The 27887-nt window shown below is 48.9% G+C and overlaps 1 protein-coding gene across 2 annotated transcripts; it reads right to left on the bottom strand.

Moving 5' to 3' along the window:
- Positions 1-1900: 1900 nt before the first annotated feature.
- Lbp (lipopolysaccharide binding protein) lies at positions 1901-27887 on the bottom strand. Of its 2 annotated transcripts, XM_021663856.2 has the most exons (15): positions 27698-27884; positions 25793-25907; positions 24709-24837; positions 21480-21635; positions 20849-20912; positions 16972-17035; positions 15205-15296; positions 14586-14762; positions 13007-13066; positions 11007-11174; positions 7820-7887; positions 7330-7372; positions 6053-6116; positions 5178-5254; positions 1901-2260 (listed from the first exon to the last, which is right to left on the bottom strand). In XM_021663856.2, the coding sequence occupies exons 1-15, from the start codon at positions 27819-27821 to the stop codon at positions 2216-2218; spliced, it is 1446 nt and encodes a 481-aa protein (XP_021519531.1). In that variant the 5' UTR covers positions 27822-27884; the 3' UTR covers positions 1901-2215. The 2 variants fall into 2 exon arrangements, with proteins under 2 accessions (XP_021519531.1, XP_060238897.1); XM_060382914.1 differs by lacking the exons at positions 7330-7372; positions 7820-7887 and having other exon boundaries at positions 27698-27887.

Raw genomic sequence — 27887 nt, forward strand, 5'->3', positions numbered from 1 at the left:
TCTCCACTCTCCTCTATACTTCCTGGGATCATCCTTCAAACACACAACTCAGGCTTTCCCTTTGTCTTGGGGTCTGCCTCTGGGAAGCCCAAGACAGCACTGGTGACAACCACATCTGCCATTGGCAGGACTTGGCTGTGCCCTGGGCACTCATGGGAGCTTGACATGAGCCTCAAGGTCTGTTGTCACCTTGCCAGGGAATGAGCTGTTCCCAGCCTTATTTGACAGGTGAGAACAAGGAGGCTTAGAGAAGCTTGGCCCAAGGCCCCGGGGAAGGCCAGTCGCTGTCCAGACTGACCCTTCCCTGGAGACCCAAAGCAGTGCTTTCAGAGGTGAGGGTGGAGCTGGCTCTGTGCAGCCTGGTCCTTCTCAGCCAAGAAAGACTGTCTTCATTGTGGCTAACTATCCTTCTGACGGGACAGGAAGCCTAGGCCCCCTTTCTATTCTGTAAGGACACAGGATACTTCATCTGGTAGAAATAGCTTGAATACACCCTGAGTGTTTTCTTGCTGAGTTAAGCCCCAGCCTGAGTGGCATTTGGAGGGACGCTAGATTGATGCTAGCAGATACCAACCAAACTCAGCATCATTGGGAGTGTCTGCTCTTTCCCTGAAGCCCCCGCAGCTGACAAGAAAAGGGATGTGGCCAAGGTCCAGCCTTGGTGACCACAGCTGGGGCTGAAAAGCCAGGACTGGCTGAGGCTAGACCAGTGGGGAGGGTGCAGCTAAAAGGTTCAGCCAGAGTTGTAATTAGGGAGAAGTTGTGGAGAGGAGAGGGAGGCATGACACCATGAATCTAAGGGACTAAGAGGTGCATCTGAGCAGAGGGGGCAAGACTCAGCTCTGAGATGACTGGCTGCCTTTGTTTCCTGTCCCCTATGACCTGCTGGCTGGAGGGGAGGTATAAAATGGTTTATTTCTCCTGCATATCACCTGTCACCTTCTTGGGTAATCAGCCCCCCTGAATAATACTGCAACCCGAAGACTTAATGCCTGTGTCTGCTTACTGGCGCTAGAGGCGGCAGGGACTCCAGAATTCTGGTTCCGCCTGTACAAATATGACCTAATGGTGTGACCGTCCAGCCCGAGAATGTGATGTGACTGCTGTCACCGTTATCTTTGTGGACAAGTAGTGCAGGGAGGGAGTGACCTGCCCAGTGCCACAGGAAGGAGCCTGAGCCCCTCCTGCTCTTTACAGAGATGGCAAAGAGACAGGGAGGAGGAGAAGCCATGCATCACCCTACCACCAGCCTGTGACAGCACAGCCTCCAGTCTCAGAGCCCATCTCTGTCATACAAGGAGTAAATGGGTCTATTCCCCATGAGTTATCTGCTAGCCGGCAGCGTTATCCATCTGCTCATTAACACAATTAACAAAAACCAACTCCAATGAGCCTTCTGATTCCCCGCCTGGGGGCCTAACTACATAACAAGGAAATGACTCTTTATTAAGTCTGATCAAAGGCTTATTGTTCAGTAGTTAGAAATCATGGCCTCTCCTCAAAGGCATGTGGCTCATGAAAAACAGTTAGATGAGCTTTTGATTTGGGTCCAACCAAAACCTTCCTTGGATCCATTTCTTCCCCGGATCCATTTCTTCCCTACTTGCGCTGGCCTTGATGGGGACAGCAGTGAGGGCCTGTCGTTTTTGGTGCTGGGTCTGCTGTGGGCAGCTAGCAGGAAGCAAGGAAGGGATACCTGTGGAAATGAGGCTAGGAGCCTTGACCAGATAAAAGGCCTTTGTGTGATGAACACCACATCAAATGCTGGAGAAGGGTGTGCTTGAGGTCTCCAAAAAGGGAGGAAGGGAGGCCAAGGTCAGCCTTAGAGACCACGTCTGGGGCAGAGCATCTAAAACTGGCTGAAATCAGATGGGGGAGCAATAAAGAGGTTCAGCTGGAATGTCATGCCAATCTATAAATATTTATTGAGGGCCTAGTCAGTGCTAGCACTCTGCTAGACATGAAGATCACATGGGGAATTGAAAACCATGGTGCCTGTTCTTAAACCTATCCCAGGTTAGTCGGGGGAGAGGCCCTTCCTGGAGGAAAGAGTCAAGCCCAGGTCAAGAGGGTTCACTGGTGAATCGGACGGTGGGGCCAGGTTCCACCAGAGCCAGGAATAGAGACATCTTGGTATTTTAAGACTCTCCAGAGATGTGCTGAACATCTGGAATGGCAAGTCAAGCTGTGTCCTCCGAGGCCCATCTTCTTTTCCTCAGACTCTCATGTACTGGACATTGGCACCCAGGTATAGGAAGTCCTAGGGGGTGGAAAACAGTAAAGAGATTCTTTTAAGCCAGGAGCCAGACATTGTGATGAACACCTGCAGTCCCAGCCTTCGGGAGACTGAGGCAGAAAGATCACAAATTTGAGGCCAGACCTTGTTAGGAGAGAGGGAGAGAAAGAGAGAGAGAGAGAGAGAGAGAGAACAGAGAAGGAGGGAGAGGGAGGGAAAGACAGGCAAGCGAATATGACTCCCTTACTCCAAGAAGGTACCTGCTGTGGAGAACACAAGCTCTGCTGGAAGCAAGAGCTCTCCAGCTTCGGTCCCCGCTCTCCTCTGTAGCCTGTGCCTGCTCCTTTCTCCCAGATAGCACCCTATCTGTCATTCCCAAGCTGAGGCTCCTGGCAGGCCCTCATAACTGTCCCTTGTGTCACCTAAATTTTCTCTCCTTTAAGGGACATGGATTCTTGAGTTCCTGGGCTTCACTTTCTTAAGTTTCCATCATCTAGAGGGGTGAGACCTCAGCACTACCAGTAATCTACCACTGCCTTTGGTGGTCAAAGGGCCATCGTTGACCTAAAAATTGTAATGGATTTGATAACGTATGATAAATTTTATTTATAGTCACTTTTCAGGGGCCACATGCTGAACTAAAAGCTTCCATACTTGGCCCCTGACTTTCACTGAGTAGCTTGAGCTATAGCCCGTGTACAGAGGAGAAACCCTCGGGCCAGTTATGTGTGGTCACCTAGCCTTTGCTGTAAGCAGCGATTGCATGGATATTAACCACGGACCACAGCATCTCCAATGAGGCTTACACATTCTGCTAGCCCTGTTATCTCACCTTGGAGATGCTGCTTAGGGAGCTAACTGAGACTCAGGATGCAGATTACATATATATGTACATACAGACACATATATACATACATATGTATATATACGCACACAAACACACACACAGATATATATATCTTTTAAGGAAATGAAACAAATCTTGATGCTAAGAGGCCAGGTGTCAGATGTGAGGTCATTGAGGAGGACCGCAGTTGCCTCATGGTAGCTGTGTCTCCTGATGGTCAGGCTGTCCCTCTGTAATTAGGCTGCGCTCTCTGTGTTGGGAACTTGAGGCCCGGGGCATCCTCCCAGACATGCGCACTAGTGAAGAGTCTGTACCACACACTGACCCAAGGTGATCCTGTTATTGTTTGCCCTGTGGTTTTGCCTCCCCCTTTTGTGAGGATCTTGGGAGGAAATGGCCTAAAGAGGAGGAGGTCTGGTCAGCCATGGTTTGGGCAGGAGAAAGGTCACCCTATGACTATGCCACCAATGTCATATTTATAAAACTTTCAAATCTGCAGAGTAGAATCCACTGGTAGCCGGGTACCTTGGCAAGGTGGACTCCAGTCTCTCTGGAGTGTTTATCTAGCCTTTTAGATTATATTTACATTAATCCATCTGTCTATCATCTATCTAATTATTGTGTGTGTGCATGCATGTGTGTATGTGTGTATATGTGTGTGTGTGTGTATGTGTGACACACAGACACCTCATAGTGCATGCATGGAGGTCAGAGAACAACTTGTGGGGAATGATGGGAGTCAGTTTTCTCCTTCTACCATGTGGGTACTGGGGATCCAACTCAGGTCATCAGGCCTGGGGACAAATGCCTACACCCCTGATCCATCTTACCAGCCCATGCTAAATGAACTTCTCTTTGATCTGTCTCTATCTCTTGACTAAATTCAAACAGATCAGAATGGAGAGACCCCTTTAACAATATGAGAGCTAATACTGCCCATGTCTGAAACGAACAATTAGAAAAACTTAGAAAAAGAAGAAAAACCAAACAAATCCAAAACTTCCACAGTCCTGGAGACAAGTCTAGCAAATGTGAGTGGTAATAGGCCCTCAGACAATTAAAAGAATGTGTATGAGGTTGTAAGGCTTGTTTAAAATGGGGTGCTCTAAGCTGAATTTGGGGTACAGCTCTTCCACTTAAGAACTGAGAAGGGGGCTGAGTCTGTAGCTCAGTGCTAATATGTATGAAAGCCAGCACAGCAGAAAATCAATCAACCAACCAAACAAACAAACAAAAAAACAAACAAACAAAACTAAAGAATCACTAAAACTTACCAATGGCCTTTGGAACATGACCTGTTGGCAAGGCTGGAATTTTCAAAAGGAGCCTTTTGAAGCCTCAGGCTGTGTCAAATACCTACTGCCAACACCTGTATGTTTTATTATTAATTTTTGTGCATGCATGTGTAATCAATATGGTTATTGTGTCTGGCACCTGGAAAGTGACTATAAGATTTATCATACATTATCATGTTTATTAGGATTTTGAGGTCAACTATGGCCGCTTGACTGTGAAAGGCCGTGGTGGATCCCTGTGGAAGAATTGAATGTGACCCAGTGCCCACCCCTCTAGATGACGGAAACTCAAGAGCATCCAGAAAGCGAAGCCCATGCTCACGATTTTGTGTTTGTTGTCAAGGAGAGAAGATTTAGGTGGTACAGACAACGTTTATGAGGTGCTAGGAAGCTGCAGCTTTTGTACATGCATGCTTCTGTGTGTGGGTTTGCGCATGTGTGCCTGAGCCCCCATGGCGCCCAGAGGTGTCAGATCCCCTGGAGCTGCAGTTACATCACAGGCAGCTGGGAGGACCATTGTGGGCGCTGGAACAGTCTGTGGTCCTCCAAAGGAGCAATGCTTGCTCTCAACCACTGAGCCACCCCCCCACCTCCCCAAACCTTGGCTTCAGCCCCGTGTCGATTCTAAAGGACACTCAGATGGCTTCGTCACATATTTTAATCCCAGGGACCACTCTGTCCCCATGAGTCTTCTCAGCTGCAGCACTGAACTGGACCCCCCTCTGAGTAGTGGCCGCCAGACAGCCGGCTGCCCGTCTCCCAACTCTGATACCCCCAGAGCCCCACTGGACTGACTGACCTTGTAGATCTGGAGGTCAAGGTCGTGGAGCTGGATTCTCCTTGGCAGAGGGAGGGGGAAGCCCTTGGCCAGCTCATCTGTGGATTGACAGCATCATTGAAGAGACGTGTTGACTACTGACAGCGGCAGGCAAAATTTTTACCAAAGGCTCAGCTCTCTACATACGCCTGACACAGTGAGTTCCCTCTCAGTGACTGCCTAAGACTGTGAGGTAGGTGTTATCTCTATCCCCATTTTACAGATCTAGAAACTGAGGCACAGAGTGGCCAAGTAAGTTGTTTTATGTTCCAAAGCCAGAAGATGGCAGATTCCAAGCTTGCATGACTGGCAGGGCACCTAAGCCACTAGATGTCGTCTAGACACGGTCTGGTGGAGGAAATGGCAGGTCCAGGGTTTGGTAAGAGTGTGATAAAGAGCAGCGGGCAGCTCTCTGGCCTCCACCACTTGCTTCCTGTTGTAGCCCGCCGAAGCCATAAATCATGGAACTGGGCTCGGGTCTTAGGTTTTATTTGACGAGGGAGTTGGGTAGTTGGAAAATGCACGTGCAGGGTGGTTGCCCTGTGCTGCTATGACTCAATCCCTGGCTTTCACCCGCCACCCCAGGAAGTGTGGCCACTTCCGAGGTCTCTCCTTCCCCATAAGGGGTTCACTGTGCATCAGAGAACTGTCCCGACCCCCAGATCCCCACGGGAGCCCTGGAAGAACATAAGGCTGCCTTCAATATTCCCACCCCACTGCAGCCATCGAAGTTCCAAGAAACGACATCCCAGGCTCACTCAACTCTCAGGAGGCCCTGGTTTCCAACACGGGGCAAACACTCTCTCCCCAGAAGTGAGATCTACTCGGGACCTGGAAAGGCCTCGAGCAATTCTTACCATTAGCATCAGGGTAGAGGGTGTTGAGAAGATAGTAGTTGAGGAACGCCTGGAACAGGTTCACCTGGGAGAGAAAAGGAGAGGTGCGGCCATCTTGTGCCCTGGCACATAGTTGGCCATCTTGTGCCCTGACACATAGTTACGTGTGGTTTGCCCCAGCCTGTGTGGTAGTGGTGGAGCTGATTGAAAATCTTTGCTCCAGTACTCAGGAGGCAGAGGCAGGCGCATCTTTGTGAGTTTGAGGCCAGCCTGGTCTACAGAGTGAGTTCCAGGACAGCTATGGCTGCATAGTGAGGCCCTGACTTGAAATGAAACAAAACCTGTAACCTCAATGAGAGTTAACTTAGGGATTTTTTTTTTTTTTTTACCTCCAGAAAAGCTGAACCACAGGAAACTCTGGAGCTCACTACCAGTGGAAAGCACTTGTCTGTGAATAAAGCCCATGCAGGCAGAACTGGACATGAGAGGCAGGGGGACACTCTTGATGCACAGACCTGGGCACCTGAATCCATTGCTACCGGAAATGCCCACACTTAGTTTTTATGGTGATGGTTGTCTATTGTGTGCATGCATGTTTGTATGAATAAATACAGGTGTGTGCCAGTGCATGTGTGTGTGTACCTGTGTATGTTTGTGTGCCTGTGTGTGCACCTGTGTATGTTTGTGTGCCTGTGTGTGCGCACACACGTGTGGACGAATGTGTGTGTGTGTGTGTGTGTGTATGTGTGTTTGCTATGAAGGACAGAGGCCAGCCTCATATGTCATGCCTCAGGAGCCATCCACCTTGTTTTCTGAGACAGGGTCTCTCTCTGATACCTGGGGTCACTTGTTAAGTTAGGCTGGCTGGCCAGAGGGCTCCTAGGGACCACTTGTTCCTCCCTAGAACTGGAATTATTGTGGTTGGCTTTTTACTTGTGTGTGGGGGATTTGAACTCAGGTCCTCACACATGACAAGCACTTTGCCAACCTAATCATCTCTTAAGCCTTGTCTTTTTTTCTTATTACATGACCCTAGGAACCCGCCTCTTTGCTCAAGACAATCTGAGGTGGATTTCTTTTCACTGCAGCTAAAATAATTCTGTCCAACAGCCAATCTTATTGGGACATAATTACTCCTTGACCCTGTCTTGCATTCTTGAGAGGTTCTACCGGTGCCCCAGGCAGAGATCTGCTCTTCTTCTATTCCCATCCTATTCTAGCTGCCATGGCAACTGCTTCAAAAACATCTGCTATTAACTGGCATCTTAATCACATCACGACTAAGGACGATAACTCACATTGAACATGCCGACTTTGGACTCTATCAGTTTCACTTGTGCCCTGTAACAAAGCAGAATCACAGGGGTGGGCATCACATTGGGAGAAGTCGAAGTGGGTCCCCAGAGAGGAAGAGGTGCAGGTGCCGGAGGGGCAAAAGAAACAGAAACACAGCAATGCTGGGAAGAGCAGCGGGAGCCGGTGAAGTGTCAAAGCGCTGTCTTTAGCATCTCAGTAATCAGTACATCGGAGAGCTCAGATTCATAGACTCAGAAAAAGCAGGGTTGGTTATTCAGACATTTAAACTGTGTGGGTCAGGACAGCAAAAAGAATGAAGCCAACCAGAGTAAGTAATATTTATATTTCCTTCCCAAATGGCAGGCCCTCAACACTGACAGGGCTGGCTCATCCCGCGTGTACCCAGATTACAGAGTCCACATGGAGCCCCGCTGGGCACCCACGAGTAGCCCTCCCCCTGCTGCGATGCCCATCCATGTCAAGGATACTTACTTCTCTGGATGAAGCATCCCCATGACCTTGGTGTTGCTGAAGGTCAGTGAGACAAATATGTTAGTGACCTGGAAGAGGCAGTAGAGAGAAACAGGCTCTAATGATGGTAGTTGTCATGCTGGAGGTGAGGGTGGGAACCAGAGGCCTCAGAAATTCATCCACTGGACTGCAGCTCCCCACAGTGTCCATCAGTAAGGGATTAAACTTGGACACGAACAGGTTTACTTGAAATTGCTGAGAACCAGGGCTGGAGATGGCTTGGCGGTTAGGAGCACTGGCTCCTTTTCTAGACGTACAGAGTCCAATTCCCAGCAACTACAGGGTGGCTCACAACCATCTGTAACATGATCTGAGCCCTCTTCTGGCCTCCAGGCACATATACAGATAGAGTACCCATAAATGTCAAATAAATAAATAAATCTAAAAAAAAAATTGCTGAGGACCACAGCAGTTAAGCTTTGGACGGTGTACCAAGAGAAGACCTAGGTAGCTCTCAGAGGTCATGGCCAGCTACTCCAGGGCTCAGCTCAGCTCTAGCATCAATAGTAATGAATTCTATTTTATTTTAAACAACTTGATATCATCAGTAATGCTATGAAAGGCTGATGCACCTTCTGCCTTTCAGAAGTTTGGCCTTGTTGAGTTTGAAGCCTGAAACAAGACAGCAAATTCTGATCCAGCGCACAGGGTCCTTGAAATCTGTGCCTGTTAGCCAGGGACCATCAAGAAGGGAAACTATCTTAGTATTTAATTTAGAAGGAATTTAGTTCAGGGAAATGGTTATGTGGGTGAAGGAACCTTAGGAATGCCACCCACACCCAAAGAAAAGAGTGTGGGAGGCAACACAGGACTTAGTGAAAGCCAGAAGCCAGCCAGAATACTGACAGTGCAAAGGCTGATAAAGCTGGAAGTCAGAAAGCAAGGGAGCTTGGGAAATGTAGTCTTCAGAGGAACCACTACATTGCCGAGACAACAGGGCAGAGACACAGCCCTGACTCAGAAGGAGACACGCACACTGAATAAGCAAATCTTCAAATCAACGGCCGCCATGCAGCAGGGGCTGCAGTGGGCAAGTGAGCTTCCTGGACCTTCCTGGACCTTCCTGGAGGTGGCCCCAGGAGCCTTGTCTCTGGATTGCAACTTGCTGCTTGCTTCTGCTGTGCCTTCTCATGTTTGTCATTGTTATATTGCTCATATGTCTGGCACGGTGTGGTTGGGTGTGGGGAAGTCTCATTGCCTATAGTCTAGTGTAATTGCCTCTTGGGAGACAGCCCACTCTAACGGGCAATTTTCCTGCAGATCAATATGAAGATGGACTTTCAAGAAATAGTCCTGTTTCGATGAATTAACGATTTTACAGAATTCCTGACTTGATTTAAATAGTTTCAGGAAGTTAGGATAGTTGATAGAAAGTTTAAGGAGAAGGCTTAAGTTGTTTTGCCAGAAAGTTAGAATAAAGTTAGAATTAAGAGTAGACTGTGACCCCTCCTTGCAGAACAGTGAAGGCTGCTTAGGTCAGAAAAGGAGCACGGTGAGCTTTCATGCATTATGAGCACGTAACTGAAAGAGAAAAATAGACTTGGGAAAAGCCAATGATCAAAGAAAATATTTCATTCTAGGTTGGGTCTGAGGTCCTGGATCTTGTGATTTAGGGGATGTGGGCGCAGGATTTGGTGTGCACCATGAAAAGGCAGGGTTATGAACAAAGAGTAAATAATTCTATTATGAGTATAAGAATAAAGATTAGACGATTACCCAGTTTAGCTGAACAAGACTTCAAAAAGAAGATATAAAATAGACGATCTGTTTCTTGGCAAATACAAATTGTCATAAGCTAAGCATAGGGAAAAGCTTGCTGCTATAATCTTGGCTTGCTTAAATTTCGTTAGTCAATAACAAAAGAATTCTTGCTTTGGGGTTATGATGAACTTATGGAGAGAAAGACAGATGAGAAGTATTAGGTATGAGTTTCAAAAGAAGCATATATAATCAATAATCCTGTTGTAATTTCCTTTTGTGTAATGCTTTTAATGTGTTTATAAGATTACATTTCCTTGGTGATTGTTTTTAGGGAATATGTAACTCATTGCTATGAGGTAATTTTTTTTTTTTCTTACGTAGAGAGTTTTGTCTTAGGTGGTATAAAAGGCTAAGGGCTTTGCTCTATCCATCTAGTGTGTGAATGTGTGGTGTGTGTGTGTGTGTGTGTGTGTGTGTGTGTGTGTGAAGCTGTTAGAGGTTGTTGAAGCTTGCTTCATCCATCAAGTGTGCATGTGTGCATTCATGCATGTATGTATGTGTGCGTGCAGTGTGTATGATTCTTTCCCCTTTTCCTTTTCTACTTCACTGGCCACAGGGAGTACTGGCCACAGTGAATCAGTCTTTATTTTCTCAGAGAAAAGTCTGTGGTGTGATCAGTCACCGACTCTACGCCCCAACTCAGGTTACCCTGACCTGTTGAAGCTGGCCTTCTGACATCAAATAGCTACACAAATGCCTGGACAATAAACACCATGAAGAGAATTACAGAGTGCTGTTGGAAGGACCCTGCTGTTTGAGGTTACAGGACTCTCTCTGCCCAGCAGGGCCTCCTGCTCTCTGCCTGACTATCTGGGGAGTGTCTCTAGACAGATGCCTCTAACCACATTTGATATATGGCCTTTGACACAGCTCTCTGCTAGCTCTCTCGTCCCTGTGCTTATAGGATAATTAGGTACATTATAACTATGTTCCTGCTCATATGATAGGAGTGTGCTGCTTAGTGCAAATCAAGCATCCTTGAAGTGCCCAGTTTTAACAAATTATGTATGCCTGTCTTTGGAGCCCCCACCCAAGGATGTACACTCCTCAAGCGGTAGACAGCCTTTGTTCTCTGGAATTAAAGTTGAACTAGCTCCCTGAAGTGGTTCCTGGAGTGTGTGATCTCCGTGCTCTGCAGCCTTTCTAGCCTTGCACCTCTTTTCCTGCCCTTCCTGACTTCGTTGGCTGGTGGGAGACAGTCCCCAGGCAGGAGGAGAACCATAGAATGCCATAAATTAACAAAAATGCAAATATTAAGATAGATTGGTGGTCAGAGGAACCAAGAGAGCCCTTTCTGGGGTTGTGATGTATCAGTTGAGAGCTGAGGAGAGTGAGGAGAAAAGTTCTCATGAGGAGGAACAGCATTTGCAAAAGCTCTGAGCCTTACCACGCCAAGCCGGAAGACAGGCTCCCGGGCGGAGCTGGGCAGGACCACAAAGCCTTCGATCTCCATCTGGGGGGTCAAGGATAGATTCCCAGGACTGTCATTCAGGAGCGGGGCAGAGACCACTGTTCCAATTAGCTCCATGTTCATGTCGGGGTACCTTCTGGTTATCTGGGGGTAGGATTTGGAGATTATGTCAAAAGAAGGGAAAAGAGCTATAGAGTCTAGAGCAGTGGTTCTAAACCGGGAGTCACAACCGCTTTGCCAACCCTCCATCTCAAAAAATGTTTACATTACTGTTCACAACAGCAGCAAAATTGCAGTTATGAAGTAGCAATGAAAATAATTTATGATTAGGGATCAACACACAGTGAGGAACTATATATTAAAGGGTTGCAGCATTAGGAAGCTGGAGAAGAAAACAAAGGAGACACTTTGGGGCTGGTTGTATTTTCCACAATGTGTGCAGTTAAGCTGTATCTTCTTAACAGCAGAAGAAAATGGCCCACGCAGACCTCCCACCTCTACCCTCCCCGGCCAGCAGGGAGGGAGCCCATAGCATTTGTGGTAGCTCTCAGCAACTGGGTCTCTGTCCAGATCTCCACACTGCTGCAAGGGGGCTCAATATTTTAATTATGGTAGCCACAGAATTTCAATTGAGACAAGCCTGGGGAGGGTGGAGCTGGTGGAAGAGCATACTCCCATGAGCCTTTGGTTCTATAACCGCAGACCCATCTGTAACTGTCAGGGGAGTTTGGGAGCTGGGGAAGGTGGGGCTGATTGTCTTTGAGGACACACTTTACTGAGTGATTATGGTGATGGCAAGATGAAGGTAGGGCAGACAGGAGCTATGGGATATTGGAGCCTGGCCGGGAGACCCAGGATGCCTCAAGACCAGCTGGGATAACTCTGTGGCATCGAGAAGGCACAGGGCCTGACAACGCGGGGCGTGGACACTCATTTCCTTTCTTGAATTTTAGTTTGTTTTTAGATTTATTTATCCTATTTTATGTCTACGAGTGTTTTGCTTTCATATGTATTCATGCCCCACGCATGCCTCATGCCCACGGAGGTCAGAAGAGGGCATCAGGTCCCCTGGAACTGGAGTTGCAGATGATCGTGAACCTCTGTGTGGGTGCTGGGAACTGAAGCTGGTCTTGGAAGGAGGGAGAGTCCAGAGCATGCATGTTTGCACAAAAGAGCCGGGGAGAAGACATTCAGCCCCCTACAGAGACTATAAGAGAAGAGGCCAGGGAAGGGGGCACTGGAGAAGACTGTTCAGTGGTTAAGAGTATATTTGGTTCCTGCAGAAGAGCTGGGTTCAACTCTTAGTACTGTTACACTGTTAACTTACACTGTTGGGAACCAGGGCGCCTTTCCATTGAAAGTAGGTGTCTGGGGCCAGCTAGGGCAGGAGGCTTTCCCTCCATCACCTTTTCTATCTCTGGAATAGTGAGATACGAGAATTCCTTTGTCGATACTGGGTGTAGTGGCGTACATCTTTAGCCCAGACTTCTGGGAAGCTGATACAAGAGGATTGCAAGTTCAAGACCAGCCTAGGCTACATAAAGATCCTGTATTAAAAAACTGAGGGCTTGATCGTAACTCAGGGGTCTTGCTTTTGTAGCATATGTGTACCCCAGGTTCTACCCTGAGCACCTCAAATTTTGTAAGTGCCCCTTAAAACAACCTGAGTGTGTCTAGCTCTTAGTAAATCCTCTCTGGCTGTTAGGTGCTATTAACTAGGGTGCCCTTCCCAGCATTCCTTGGGCTCCTTAACACCCAAACCAGACTTGGAAACCTGAGGAAGACTGATTAGGTGAGGTCAGGCCCACTCTGCAAGGTCTATGAAGGGAGCCCCCAAGTCTGCTGTTCCCAGGGCCTTCCTGGGGTCTCCTCACCAGCCTTTGGGTCAAGTGGAGAGGGAACCAGAGGTTCTGGAAAGAAACCTTGGCCAACTGGTGGGCTACGGTTGTACCCATGGAGGACAGAAGGGGCTTTACCTGGGGAGTGAAGGGGCGGAAGGCCTTGGTGTTCAGCCGGATATTGGAGTCAGGCGGTAACTGCAGAAAGAGCACAGGGGGGCTTTAGGGTGCTGGTTAGAGCTCTGAGAACTGTAGAGAGTTAGTCTCTTCTCGTTGCTGTGTCAAAATACTTGGCAAAAAATGTCTTGAAGAAGTGTTATTTTGGCTCACAGTTCAAGAGTTCACAGTTCATCAGCAGTCAAGAAGCAGAGAGTGGTGGTGGTGCTCAGCTCACCGCCTCCTTTACATTTAGCCAGGACTTCAAACTACAGAATGGTGCTGCCCACTGGTGATTGGGTCTTCCCATTTCAGTTAACCTAATCTGGACTCCCACAGAGAAGCCCAGGAGTTTGTCTCCTTGGTGAGTCTAGATCCTGCCAAGTTGACAAGCAATATGAACCATGGCAGTAGGGGAAGGTCAAGACTGGCTTCTCCCAATGGGTCCGGTTGCCTTGGCTACCATGATGCCTCTATCTTTTTGTTTGTTTGTTTTTCAAGACAGAGTTTCTCTGTGTAGCCTTGTTTTTCCTGGGCTCACTCTGTAGACCAGGCTGGCCTCAAACATACAGAGATCCACCTGCTTCTGCCTTTCCGAGTGCTGGGATTACAGGCGTGTGCCACCACTCCCGGCTGAAACCTCTACATTACAAAGTATGTAAATCTCCCAGGGATGAGGTTATAGCTGTGACCCTATGGGATCCTTCAGAGCTTTCCCACTGAGACCTTATGGACGTTCCCAGCTTGTGGGTATGACCCTGGGCCAGGCTTTTTGTCCTTATATTGAGGGACCCATCACCCAGAGTGCTCTGTGGAGCAGGTGGGAGACATGAAAGACCTGTGGTGGCATGGGGAGAAGCCACCTTTAGGACAAAGCTAGCCATCTGTCACCAGAGAGTCCCCACCACACTGACCTCATTCACAGACCTCAGCTCTTAAAAGGTGCTTATAACAAACAACTTTTTGAACTCTAGAAAACCTGAAAGAACTCGGGAGATTATAAGGTGTGATTCCTTATGAAAGTCACTCTCATGCCTGAAAATCCCTCTGGCAACCGTTACATCAAGGTGTGTGCTAGGAAGACGTGTTTCTTTCTTTGGCTTTGAGTCACTAAATTAAGTACCCTTTTCTGGCTGCAGGGAAGCTCTAAGGCAGATTTGTGATTAATTACAAATCTACCGTCTTCGTAATTGTCATTTACTTTTTGTTTGGTCTTTACCTCCTTTCTCTGTAATGCGATTTTGCCTCATCCATTAAATTATTCTTAATAATCTTGCAGGAATTTTCATGATAAGAGAAAAATGTGAGTTAGAACAGGCCTAGACTAAAAGGCCAAACAGAGAAACACAAACAAGTCTTTGATAGTTATAAGGGAGAAAGGATTTGGCCTTGAGAATCCTGGTGACCCAAGAAATAAAGAGAAATTTTGCTAATATACTTTGCTGGTCTTGATTATTTGCTAAGTTATAACTCACTGTTTTCTTGGTTTCAGTTACAAAAGAATGTTAGAAAGGATGAGCCAGGCTGCCCCTAAGGAGCACGGCGAAGCCCCAATTCTCACCATGTCATCTGTGATGGAGAAGTTCAGGTACCCAGCCTGATGATAAACCCGACTGGCTATGTTGAAGGCATGATCTGAGATGGCGAAGTAGACCATTTTTTTGTTGTCTTCAGGTAGGTTCATGGTTGGAACGGGCAAGGTATCCGGGGAACGCTGATTCCGATTAAAAATTTCACCCTGGAGAGAGAAATGGGGACTGTTGGACTGGCTGAAGTTTATCCCGTGGCTAGCCAGTGAGCTTGGTTGATGAGGGACATTAACTGGGAACACTTTCCTAAACTGCCCCTCTAACGACATAGTCCTTTGGGCAAATTTGTGTCTCTTACTACATGAGGGCCCCAGAAGCTTTGCTTTATGGAAACAACTGGATATGTGCTGGCCAGTCTCTCTGCCTCACCTGGTTCTGACAGCCTCCCCCATCTGCCCGAGTGAGGAGTGAGGGAGGGCAAGTGGGAGTCCTGAGGCTGAGGGTATAGAGACACTCTTGTGTGACTCTCACTTCTGGGAACACTGCTCATAACAGTGTGCACAGCAAGAGCCCCTGAAAATGAGGCAGACCTGAAGTTAGGGTGCAGGTGACCCTAGGGCCTGAGGCTGACTCCCGCTCCTGTAGCCTTACCTTAAACATCACATCCAGCATCCCGGCCTTTGCACGGGGAGCCTCCACCAAACTGTAGTCAATGCCCAGGATGTTGTCGATATCCGCTGTGACTGTGAGTTAGATCAGAAACAGAGTGAGGGGCGGAACTGGGGCCAGGTGTGGCCTGCAGCAAGAGAAGAGGGGGCGAGCCCTTACTGCTTCTCTAAAGAGCCCCCACTTGGGGATGGAGTGATGATCAAGGGGCCAGAGTTCAATTCCCAGCATCCAAGTCAAGGAGCTCACAACCACCTGTAATTACAGCTCCAGGGTGTGATGCCTCTAGCCTTCCAGGGCACCTGAACTCATGTGTACATAGCCACACGCATACACACAAACACACATCATTTAAAATACTAAAAACAAATCTCATAAAAGACCTTCCAAATGCTCATCCCAGCTCCCAGGCCATGTCTCTCCAACAAAGGGACAAAGGGACAAGGTAGAATTCTCCAGTCCCATGGCGTATAAGTAGTGGTGGGGGTGTGAGGATCAGCCTAAGGCCTAAGCAGTTCCCAGAGCTGGGTGGTCACAGCCAGACAGAGGGACACATGTAAAGGACCTTCATGCTGATCAAAATGACGGGAAGATCAGGTGTTCCCCCAAAGGCCTTGGGGGAAGATCCTTTCCACAGCCCTGGTTGAGCACAGTCAGATGTGCCAGCCTCAGCCTCTGCTGAAGGGGTGTTAACAAGAGCCACCCAGGGATCTGGGAGCCTCGCTGTAGACTACTCAGACCCTTTTGTTAAGCTCAAACTTCCCATATGCGCCCTGGAACTTGGACTCCATACACAGCCACTCCTCAGATGCACACTTGAATGTGGGCAAGGTAAGGAGAGTGAATGAACATTCCTGCGGCAGCAGTGCCGACAGACCTCCCGTTCTAAAGAGGCCTCTGGCATCTGAAAGAGGCTCAGAAGACACTGAGAGAGATCCGCTCACGGATAGTGAGGGGCTGGGGTGAGTAGGGGTAGTGCTGACCACTGCTGATGGGATGACCGAAGGAGACCCTCTTGGTCAGGAGGCTGGCCATGTTTACGATCTGAATATTTCTCTCCATCGGTATATTTTGGTTAAAAGTAGCGTTTGTTTTTTGAAACAATCCCAGGTAGCCCAGGCTGGCCTGTGGTTCAAGGGCTAGCCTTGAACTCTTGGTCCTCCTGACTCTACCTCCCAAATGTTGGGATTGCTCAGCCATAAAAAAGCCACCTGCTGACACTCCTTCACTCTAGGCCCAGACTGGCCCAGCTGACTGTGTGCAGGACTTGGAACGTTCGTCCACCTGGGATTGTGGAGGAGGGGACAGGCCAGTGCAGGGCATGCTTGGCCTTCCTGCTTGTGTGGTTCCCCATGAAGCTTCAGGCTGCCAGACATGGTCTGTGTCTGTCTGTCTGTCTCCAAACCTACATATGCTGACATAGAAGTTTCTCCAAGTCATACGAATTTAAAGTTCAGAACACCTATGCTGTGTCCACTAAGAAGCATACACACGCGTACTCAAGCACAAGAGAACACATGCCCTGAGCTTATGTGTTGTTATGCTTTGTCTTTTTCTTATCTGAAAAGATCCACCCAAGATCAAGGCTACATCTTAGCAGAAAAGAGGATTTTTACAATGCTACTTTCTACTCTTTTGTCTCTGAATAGCTGACAAGGTTCAAATATGGGCTTACAAAAAAAAAATGAAGAGAAATAGAGTGCCCCAGGGGTGCCTGGAGCCCTACCTCCCCAGGGGTCCCTGGAGCCCTACCTGGCAGAGTTTGGAGATAAGGCTGCAGGTCAGAGGTCACGGACTTCCGGATCATCTCACAAATCTGAGAGGAATGGGAAGGGAAAGGCTAGTGAGTCTGGAAGCACCCAGTGACGTTTACTCTGTGATTATCTCCATGCAAGTGTCTGCAAAGGCTTAATAGCATGCACCAGCTGCCACCAAAGCACAGCGATAAAAGAAAAAACCATCATGTTAGCGCCCACATGGACTCCAACAGGGTCCGAGCAGACTGTACAGAGCTGGCTGGACATCTGCAAAAGAGAAGGGCTCTGGTAGGGAATGGTTTGTGAAATGCCACCATTACAGGCTTCTTGGAGGAAGCTTGGTGGTAGGAGCCTAGCTGAACAGGTGGCCCAGGAACTAAGTAGGCGCAGAGGTGCTGCAGTCAGCCCCTACTGGCTGTCGCTGGGCTGCAGCTCCTGCTCCCTGGGTACCCACGGGAAACCCAATGTCGTGTCTATGAACCACTTATACACAATTTATCACCACCAGTGGAGCCGTGAGCTTCTCAAGAACAGGAAATATATGTTTCCAAGGCTGTTTGCTGTCCTGGCTGCTGCAATCGCTTGAGTTATTTATTATATAAGCCATCGAAATATGACTGAGAAGAAATGTTTCCAAGAAAACTAAAGATAAATACTCTGAAAGGTGAGGTGCTAGCCACACGGCTCCCTTTGGACCACAGAGAAGCCAGAAGGAGGAAAGGGTTCCTAAAAATAGAGAGGGGGATCAGTGAGGTGGCTCAGTGGGTAAAGAAACCTGTGACCAACGCTGACACTCTGAGTTTGATACCTACAACCCACAGAGTGAAGGAGAGAATGACTCCCACAGATTGCCTTCTGGCTTCTATGGCATACGTGTGCCTCCATGGCATATGTGCAGCCCTGCCACAGATAATAAGCAAACAAACATGAAAACTGGAGATGGTCGTTAGCATGGGGACGATCTGCAAGGGACTTCTTCATCCTCAGCTAGTTGAAGAAGTGGGAGTTTGCGACAAGCTGACTCCAAGGGTGACAAGGCCCAGTCCTGTGTCAGCCCATCTCAAAGTACAGCTCCATGTCCTGTCTCAGTTTACATTTCTTTACATATGATTCCACACATGAATATTTTTATGTGTGCACAGGAGAGTTTCCACTTTAAACAGCGTTTCTCTGCTTTCTTTTGTGGGCGTTGTCTGTTGTATGCATGTGTGTTCACTCTTCAGCTAGACTGGATGGCCAGCAAGTTCCCGGGACCTGCCTGCTTGTGACCCCATAGTATTTGGTTACAGATGCACCACACTGCCGGCTTTTCCATAGGGTAGGACAGCGAAACTCAGGTCCTCAGGCTTGGACAAGAAGCTCTTTCCCCACTGAGCCTTCTCTGTCTGCCCTGATCTCCTCCATTTTGGCAGATTCTTGCTATGTGCCTCAGGCTAGCCTCAAACTTGAAATCCTCCTGCCTCAGTACCCAAGGGCTAGGATGGGAGGTGTGTGCCACCATGCCCAGTTAAAATGTTCTTTTTGATTTGTGAGTTACCACTGGTTGTGGTGTACTCATGTGTGCTCTAAAAGAGAGAGAGAGAGAGAGAGAGAGAGAGAGAGAGAGAGAGACGTGGAAGTGTTGCCTTATGCCGTGGTCACACATGGCCTCTCAGAAGAGGATAGACACTTAATGATAGCGGTTCCAGAGGGGCTGAGAGTCAGGAGGTAGGCAGTGGGGAAGGCCATGGGTGCTGGCCAGACAAGGGTAATAGCTCAGCCTTTCTTTGCAGCTGGGAGAAAATGTTATCTGAGGTGTCATGGAGCCAAAGAAAGGGGTGATTGCCAGGGAGATGTGGGGTGCATCTGAGGAGCCCATAGAGAGGCTGTCAGCCCCCAATTAGGATTGTTCCTTTTCTGGAAAGACAATATCTCATACCCCACCCCACCCCCCAATCCTGAGCCTGGGTATTCTATTCTTTCAGAGACTAACTAGTCATGGAGGAAAAACATGGGGTCCTCAGTACCAGATGCTTAACAGGATCTTTGGGAGGCCCAGAGATGTGGCAGCTAAGGCTGCTGCGAGAAGGAAGCCCTCTGGTCAGGCACTGCGACCTCTGCATCCCTGGGTTTCGCCTGCTCACAGGACCTGAAGCCAAGCGCTTCCTAGGTCCTGCTTAGCATGTCTTCCAGAATATGCCTCCTCAGCTCTGCTTGTCCAGACAGCAGGGAAGAGGGAGTCCTGTAGCAGCCACAGACAAGAGCTTGCGGGACGGAGCTGTCTGCAAACTCACAGACAGCGGGGGCCAGGCTAGATCTTCGATTCTTCCAAGACACCTGGCTCTTCAAAGACCTTTGGCATGAGGGGCCCAACTGTTGGAAAGGTTCCCATCCTGGTCGAATGAGGTAGCACTGGCTAACCTATTACACTCTGCTGAGCCTTCCCAGTCTCTCTTTCAAAGCTTGAGGTCAAGCCCAGGAAGATCTTAAGCTTGAGGCTATATAGTAAGACTCTTTTTCTTCTTTTCTTTTCTTTTCTTTTCTTTTCTTTTCTTTTCTTTTCTTTTCTTCTTTCTTTTCTTTGTTTTGTTTTTCAAGACAGGGTTTCTCTGTGTAGCTTTGGCTAACCTAGATTTGCTTTGTAAACCAGGCTCTCCTTGAACTCACAGCAATCCCCCTGCCTCTGCCTCCTGAGTGCTGGGATTACAGGAGTGAGCTACCACCCTCAGCTAAGACCCTGTTGAAAAACATCAAAAAAAATATTTGGCCAAGATTATGAAAAAACAAAACAAAACAAAACAAAACAAAATCTTACATCATTATTCCTGGCCAAAGCACAGGATCACAAAACAGCAGCTGCTGTTTACAAATAAGAATAGTATAGCTGCATTCATTAATTGAGCAAAACAATAATCATATCACTGTATTTTGTGATAATTATTACATTGCATGTAATATTATATTATAATATTATAATATTATAATATATTATAATATTATAATATTATAATATATTATAATATATAATATTATATTATAATACAATATTATAATATATTATCACCACACATTATCAGAAGCAGCAGGGAGTACAAGTCATTGTGGTAATATGTTATGGATGTCGGTATGAGGGTGGCCTATTTAGAAAGTTCACCCAGATCCCAGGACCACAGTGTGTGTGTGTGCATGTGCGTGTGCGTGTGCGTGTGCATGTGCCTGTGTGTGTGTGTGTGTGTGTGTGTGTGTGTGTGTGTATTCTTCCTCCTTCATTTTCTGCCTTTCCACAGAGTCACTGTTACAGACACAGCTCCAGAGTTCAGTATTTCACAACTGGAATTTTGGAGGGTGAAAGTGAGTTTACAGGAAGTAAACATTTACGTGGAATGAAAAAGTCTTTGTTCTAGTCAAAGCTTATGAAGACTGGACATATCACATTAGCTTTTCACAGAAGAAGAGGACACAGTGTCACTGCCTCTGCAGCCAGGACACGGGTGCTCATGATTTTTCCCAGTTCCCACTGGCCAGGTTCCTGCCAGGCCTCTGGAGGCACTTGGGCATGACTTGTTTTTGCACCTGAGGATGAGGGACAGTATGGACATGGTAAACAAGGCCAGAAGGGGAGGGATGGGATCTCTGTCCTCTACTCCCTGTTTCACCTCGGTCAAGCTCCTGGCTGTTTCTGCCTAACTGGGTGTAACTGGATGGAGTCTAAAGTCTTGAATTTTACCCAGCTCCACCCTATGTTGGCTCTATGGCCCGGGCAAGTGTTTTTTTTTTTTTTTTTTTTTTTCCTCTCTGAGCTGTGATCTCATGTGTGTCTAACTGGCCCCAACAGTCTGTCCCGAGACAGAGGCCTATGGGTAGATCTGCTCAGCCTCACTGGCATTTCTTACCTTGTTCTCCAGAACTTTTCTAAGCTTGGACTCGATCTGGTTGTGGAAGAGATTCAGCAGCCACCTGGGCAGGAGATACAGCACACAGTCAGCTGTCTGACAATGGGTACAGGGACAGAGGGGATGGAGAGAGCCAGGCCCTGCCATCTGGAGACGGAGCTATGGCTCAGCGGTGAAGAGCGCACACTGCTCCTGCAGAGAACCACGTTTGGTTCTCAGCACCCACCTCAGGTGGCTCACAACCAGTGTCCCAGCACCCTGCCGTGGGCAGCACCGCTGGCTCCAGCCTCCTGACGGTTCTGCTAAGATCAGGGGATTTGGGAATGGAACTAGAGTCCAGTTTTCTAGCCAGGGGAATCTAGACTGGGAGGCAAAGTGACTTGACTGTGGGCTTGAACCTTCAGCCAAAGCTTCCTCCCCTGACCAGGTCCCCTAAGTCTGTTGACTTGCCGAAGCGGCACCTCAGCCCTCGTGTCTTGAGTCTGCACCGGTCTGTCCAAACAGGTGTCCCAAGCTGTCATCCCCAAAGGACGGCCTCCAAGTGTGTGGGGCGCTAAACATTCCACCCAGACCTGGACACTTATCAGAGCCCTCTGAGGACCATCCCCAGAGGGTTCTCAGGTTGACTCACCCCAACTTTCCTGATACGTGCACATCTACATCATGGATGCGGCTGCTGCACTGGGAAGCAGTGACTGTGGGCCGCCCAGAGAGGTCGCTGCCCAGGAGGAGGTCCACTGAGATGGTGATACCCTTGACATCCAGGTCAAAGGAGCCATGGGATTTTCTGGAGGAGGTCAGAGGAACAGTTATTTATTGTGTCTAGAATACGATGCCACTGGGCATAACAGGAAGCCAGATTCTTACTCAAAACAAATAGAGACTAGCCAAAAACTTAATCACAAATAGAAAATCTAGCAGAATGCCTGGGTGAGGCATTTCTAGAATAATCCACATTCTTCAAAGTCAGGAAGGAAACGGTTGGTGGACTGCAAACCCCCATAATATACAGAGTGAAAAGAATCACTTTCCAAGACAGCACAGGTGCCCCCTTAACGCATGAGCAGACACGGGGGCTCATTCCTCAATCCACGAACGAGTTATTAAGGACAGGAGAAAGCAGTGAAAAGGAACCTTGATGCCTGAGCAGCACCAAGCATTGGGAAAGCTGTGGAGAATGAACGTACAACGATGCCAGCTTCCACCCACAAGGTTGAGAAGATGAAGGTAAATAGGCACTGTAGGCACAGTGGCCACCAGAGGATGCCGGGAGAAGTTTCTGGAACAACCCAGCACAGATGTCAGGTCAGGCCCAGATACCCAACTTCCAACTCTTTCTCATGGATGCATGTGTGGGGGGTGCTTCACTGAAGCATCATGGGTAGCAGCCAAACAAACAAAACACAACAAAAACAATGAAGAAACACCTTTAAGAAACAGCCTGAAAAAAAAAAAAAGAAAAAAGAAAAAAAGAAACAGCCTGAAGGGGCCTGGAGAGACGACAGCAGCTAAGTGTGTGTATTGCTCTTGCAGAGGACCCAAGTTCAAGTCCCAGCACTCACATCAGAGGGCTGCCAAGCACCTGTGAGTCCAGATCCAGGGTGACATGACACCTATGGCCACCACAGGCACCTGCACTAATGAGGTGTGTCCCCATTCCCTCACCTACTCACCTCAACCCCCAGCATCCAAAATAAAACGGAATATGCTTTGGGCATTCATATTCTGTGCAGCTTTGGGGGGGGCAGATGTGGTTTACTTGTGAGATGGACTCTATTCGAGGGATGGAATAGCAATGTGCATAGAGGTGTGGACAGACTTTCAAAACCAAAGTGACCGAAGCAGGTATGTGGTGTGCATAGCAGAGGTTCAGGACAGACGGATCTGTGCGGGTTAGGAAGATGGGGGCTATGGGGGAGCGGGGAGGAGGTATGACTATTTCATGTAAATGGACTTTTCTTTGGGGTGACACAAATGTTTGGGAACTTGGTAGAGGCCACGATTACCCAACCCTGTGACTGTACTGAAAGCCACTAATGCACAAATGTCAAATGATCAGTGAGTCTCATTAAAAAAAAATAGACCGGCTCCATAGATGGTGGGGCACACCTTTAGTCCCAATGCTGGGGAGGCAGAGGCAGGTGGATCTCTGTGAGTTCAAAGCCAGCCTGGTCTACAAAGTGAGGTCCGGGACAGGCCGGGCTGTTACATAGAGAAACCCTGTCTTGAAAAAGCCAAAACAAACAAAAATTAAATAAAAGGGCAGTTTTGAAAGCTAACAGGGCGGGTCTTCATTTGTTCGTAGAGAAAGATGGTTAAAGGCTGACTGGAGACAAAAGTTGGAGGGGGCGGTGTGGTCCTGTGGACAGTGCGCACAGGGGCCACACATGGACTGTCAACAGACATGGAGAGGGAGTCACATGTGCTACTTACAAAAGCCTAGTAATCACACCAAAACGACAGCAAAAGAGGCAAAGGTGATTTTTAAGATTTATTTTTATTTATGTGTAAGTGTGTGCATCTGTCCATGGAAGTCAGAAGAGGGCATCAGATTCCTTTGAACTTGAGTTACAAGCGGCTGTGAGTGGCCTGACATGAAACTAGAGACAGAACTCAGGTCCTCTGAGCACATGAGCTCCTTCTCCAGCCGCCCAAGTAAGTGCAATAATGGATATTGCTGTTTTAGTATGGAAACGTAAGTGACCTATGTAGGAATTGCCAAGATTTGTGCCTCCCCCACTTTTACAGCAAATCTGTAAATCTGGCCATTTCACACCGCTGGTGGGGTTCATACCAGGAGCTTTGCAAAACCCAATGGCTGGAAGCTGCCACATAAGTCGCTGTGGGGTCTCAGGAGTAGATGCGACCCGACCACCAGGCTGAGACTGGCCAGCTCTTTCATCCTGGGCTGAACTGTGTCCCCAAAATGTACGTTAAAGCTCCCTCCCCACTCCATACCTCTTGGTTGTGACTCCACAAGGAGACAGCCCCTGTGGAGAGATTAACAGAGGCAAGGAGAGCGGGTCCTCAGAGGACATCGGGTCTCAACCTTCCTGACACTGTGACCTTTGAATACGGTTCTGATGACCAATAACTGTAAAATTATTTTCACTGCTGTTTCATAATTGGAATTCTGCCACCTTAGTATGAACTGTAATGTAAATAACTCTTTTTTCGGATAGTCTTAGGCCATCCCTGTGAAAGGGATCATTCATCCCCAAAGGGGTCGTGACCCACAGGTTGAGAACTGCTGTCATGGGCGGTCAGGATGCAGGGAAGGAGGGACCAGGGCTGTCCAGAGCCCACATGGGACTATGGCAAGGACCTGCCACCTACAAGCTGAGGAGAGAGGTCCCAGGCCTGCTTTGTCCCTGACCTTGACCTTCTGACCTCCATAGCCCTTATGTCACTCGTGTGTTTCGTGGGGCTGCCTCATCCAGGGACTCTTGGTGCAGGGCATCAGGAAGAGAGCTGGGGCTCTGGTGGGTGACTCCCACAGTGTCCAGCGACCTGTCCCTAAGCTTATAGCTCCCGGGCTGTGCCTCCCTCTGAAGGAGAGGACATTTGTCCATGTTCCAAGGACAGCTCTAGCTCATGGGAGGTCCTAGCCTTGGGGTCTAGATCTGTATGTGGGAAACAAACCAGCAACAGGTGGTCTTTAATTCACCCTCAGGGGAAGCAGGCCTGTCCCTTTAGAAGATGTGGAATCTAGACAGAAAGAGAGACTCGGGACTTGGATTCTGGTCCCCACTGTGGCCTGGGTTACCCTTGTCTGTCCATGATGTGATCTTTCTGATGACCCAGGAAGAAGGAACAAAGGTTAGGAACAGGGGCCCAAGGGCAGATGGAACTTAACTTACATGAAAGACTTGCGTGCCTTCCACTCGCCTTGGATGCTGATGGAAGAGTCAGAGATGGCAAGACTCAGGCCCTGGCCTGGGAGCAGCTTCAGGGAGGGGTGACGCAGCTCACAGTTCTGGACCTCTAGGCTGCAGGGAGATGAGAGGGAGGCATCAGGCATCCAGCTGCCCCAGGAACCACGCTTCCTCCTTCACAGCCTTGCCTGGGCACAGCACCAGGCTCCCCGACTTTCAGGGTTCTTCCTCGGCCAGCCATGCCTCAGACAACCCTCCCAGTGTCACTGGGGCCCTGCAGCAGGCTGGTGCTGTGCTCGCCCCTTCACAATAGTGGGACTCTGAGGAAGGGGTTTAATGGCTTGTGGGCACCCAGCATTGGGCCCTGTGAACCACAGTGGCGTGTGACAGTATCCTGGGCACAGCCCATAGATACACTGTCAGGAAAAGCAGACCTGCCCTCCAACCCTGCACTCCTCATGCCCAGGAAGGGGGCCCAGATTTAAGAAAGCCTGAGATAGCCCTCAGAGGAGACTAAAAGGGGCCAGGGCTATGCACGGGAGATAATAGGTTGATTGTTTTTTGGGAGGGTGGAGGGGAGGCTGGTACACAGAAAATGTGTACAAAGTAAGCTTAATAAAGGTGTGCTATCAAAAGTGATAGAAGAGGGGAGCACTGAGCAAAGAGGGCATTTATAGGCAGAAATCCTGACTCCCTATTTTTGATGTCCATCTTTCATGCATTAAAAAAGCCATTTTAATAAAGCCTTAAAGACTTAGCTTAGGTGCCCCTCCTCTAGGAAGCCTTTCCTGACTGCTCCATCCACAAAAGGCAATGTTAAGAGTTCAAGACACTTTGTTCTAAGCCTGTCTTCCCTTCCAGGCCACTGAATTCGCCCTCTAAGGGAAAGAGAGCAGCAGCAGCTCCATTGCACAGATGAGGAAACTGAGGCTCAGGCCACACACTCAGGAGGCAGTAATACTGCCATGTGTTGAATGCAGAGACCAAGCTCCCTCCAAGAAAGCCCCCCCGCACCTCTACTGCCTGACCTGAGGTTACCCACTCCAAGCTCTGTCCCCTCTGCAGTCACCTATGAAACTCGTAATGCCCACGGCCCACAGCTTTGATCTTGAAGTCCCCGGTGAAGTCGGGCAGCGTGATCTTGCGCAGCTCTTGCTGAAGAGACAACAGCCCCTCCTTGGCGGCTGCAGACAAGGAAAAGCTGGTGTCAGCCCACCTCTCTCCTGGAAACTCTTCAGTGGCTCCCATCATCCCTGGCTAGAGAGGCTGGGCGAATTACAGCGTGCGCACTCTGCCTAGCCCAGCTGTGTTAGGCGGCGCGGAGAGACCCTGCCTGTCATGAGGAATGGCTAGGCATGTGCCCATTTTACTGAAGAGAACAGAGAGGGCTTTACCAACAACAGGAACAGAAAAGGTGTGCTGAGTGCCTGGGGTGTGGCTTCTTTTTCATCCTCCCTGGCGCCTTGTCTGTGCAGAAAACACTGCCCAGGGCTAGAATTCTGGCTGGGACATCTTTCTAAACCAAGTGGCACTGAACAAGTCCCCAGACTTCACTTTCTCTGTTCTGTCAGGAAACAGTGACACTTTCCTCATGCGTGTGATGGGGCCCGGCCTGTCAAACCAGTGGCAACCTAGAGCAGGACAGGCGCTCACAGCTTGTGGCTGGCACACAGCAGGGTAAATGCCCAGAACAACAAAGGGCGGGGTGTTAATGTTACTACGCGTGTGGAAAGGACCAAAACACCCAACTTCAGGGCCCCTGGTGCACACACCTGGCACATGTGCCCGGGGAAAGGACAGAGGGCAAATGCTCCTGACTCAGCGTTTCCAAACAAATGCAGTTAGTGGCCCCACTGTGTGCTCGGACAGGAGAGGGGCCCAGGAGTCTGCCCTGAGCCGGGCAGTGCACATAGGCCACTAGTGACTTCCATTTTTTTTTTCACTGTGACCTCTTACGTCTTCTACTTTACCTTCTCCTGGAAGCCCTCCCTGACTTCACCTTCTGACCTCAGGCCTGTTTTAGATCCCAATATTCCTGCCCAACCGAGGGGCTGTTATGACCCCATTCGATAAGGCAACGGGGCTCTACAGAACTGACCTGTCCAGACTTGTAGAAACACCCCAGCTCCCTCACCCCTTGGACGCGACGATTCTGTGTCACTTTCTCAGCATCTTGTCAAATACCTTTTCCCAGTCTGTGAAGCTGAGTCAAGCCTGGTGGTATAGAACTGTAACTCAGGCTGCTTCAGGAGGCTGAGGCACGAGAGTCACAAGTTCAAGGCCTGCCTGACCTATAGAGTGAGTTCAAAGCCAGCCTGGGTAACTTAGAGAATTGCTGTCCAAAATTCAAAAATGAAAAAGGAGAATGTATAGATGTGACCGTATAGATGTGGTGGAGTACCTGCCTGGCTTGTGCAAGGTCCTGGGTTCGATTCCCAGTACTGCAATAAATGAACAACAAACAAACAAATGCTCGGAGTGACGTGCATAAAGGCGCCTGAGGAATGCTCGTCTTGAAGGTACCCACCAGTGAGTTTTAATGTTTGATAAGCCACATAACTGCCACTCAGATCCTGATGTGGCACATTCTACCCCCACCTCCCCACCCCCACCAAGCCAGCCTCCCTTGGTCCCTCCCAGTCTCTAACTGCTCCAGCTATGAAGTGTGGTTTTAGGTCATGTTTTCAAATTCCACCAAGACTCTTTTCTGGAAGGACCGTCCCAGGCCCCTGGGTGGGGCTGTTTACCTCGCTGCTTGCCTTCTCTTCCCAACTCTTCTGCCCACTGCTAGCTGCCTCCTGCTTCAGCTAATGAACCCCAAATCTTCCTCCCAGTCTGGTGACAGGGCCAGATCAGAGCTCTGGCCACACGACTCATGTAGCAGGCTCCATACCAGAGGGACAATGCCCTCCATGTCCTGGCTGTGTCTGGTGTCCTCAGGTCTCCTAGGCCAGCCTATAGTGTGGCTTCTTACCGTAATCCAGGCCCTTGTCGGTGATCCTGGCCACCAGGGCAGGGTTGGCACCCCGAGTCCCTGGGGTGGACAGGAGCAGCAGCCCCAGCAGTGTAGAGAGCACAGGCCCAGTCCCAGCCTCCATCCTGGATGCTCCGTGGGTGAGCTGGGACTCTGACAGTGCGGGCTGGCTCTGGGGCCCTTAAGTTGC

Source organism: Meriones unguiculatus, chromosome 4 (assembly GCF_030254825.1).
Source record: "Meriones unguiculatus strain TT.TT164.6M chromosome 4, Bangor_MerUng_6.1, whole genome shotgun sequence".
Lineage (NCBI taxonomy): Eukaryota > Metazoa > Chordata > Mammalia > Rodentia > Muridae > Meriones > Meriones unguiculatus.

What these genes read in the sequence shown, in the direction of transcription:
- Lbp (XM_021663856.2), bottom strand. Translation starts at nt 27,821, where the DNA reads ATGGAGGCTGGGACTGGGCCTGTGCTCTCTACACTGCTGGGGCTGCTG. An exon ending in GGGATGCTTCATCCAGAGAA is followed by an intron (nt 7,373 to 7,819) that starts GTAAGTATCCTT and finishes GCTTTGTTACAG; the next exon opens with GGCACAAGTGAAACTGATAG. An exon ending in CCTCTACCCTGATGCTAATG is followed by an intron (nt 5,255 to 6,052) that starts GTAAGAATTGCT and finishes GTCAATCCACAG; the next exon opens with ATGAGCTGGCCAAGGGCTTC.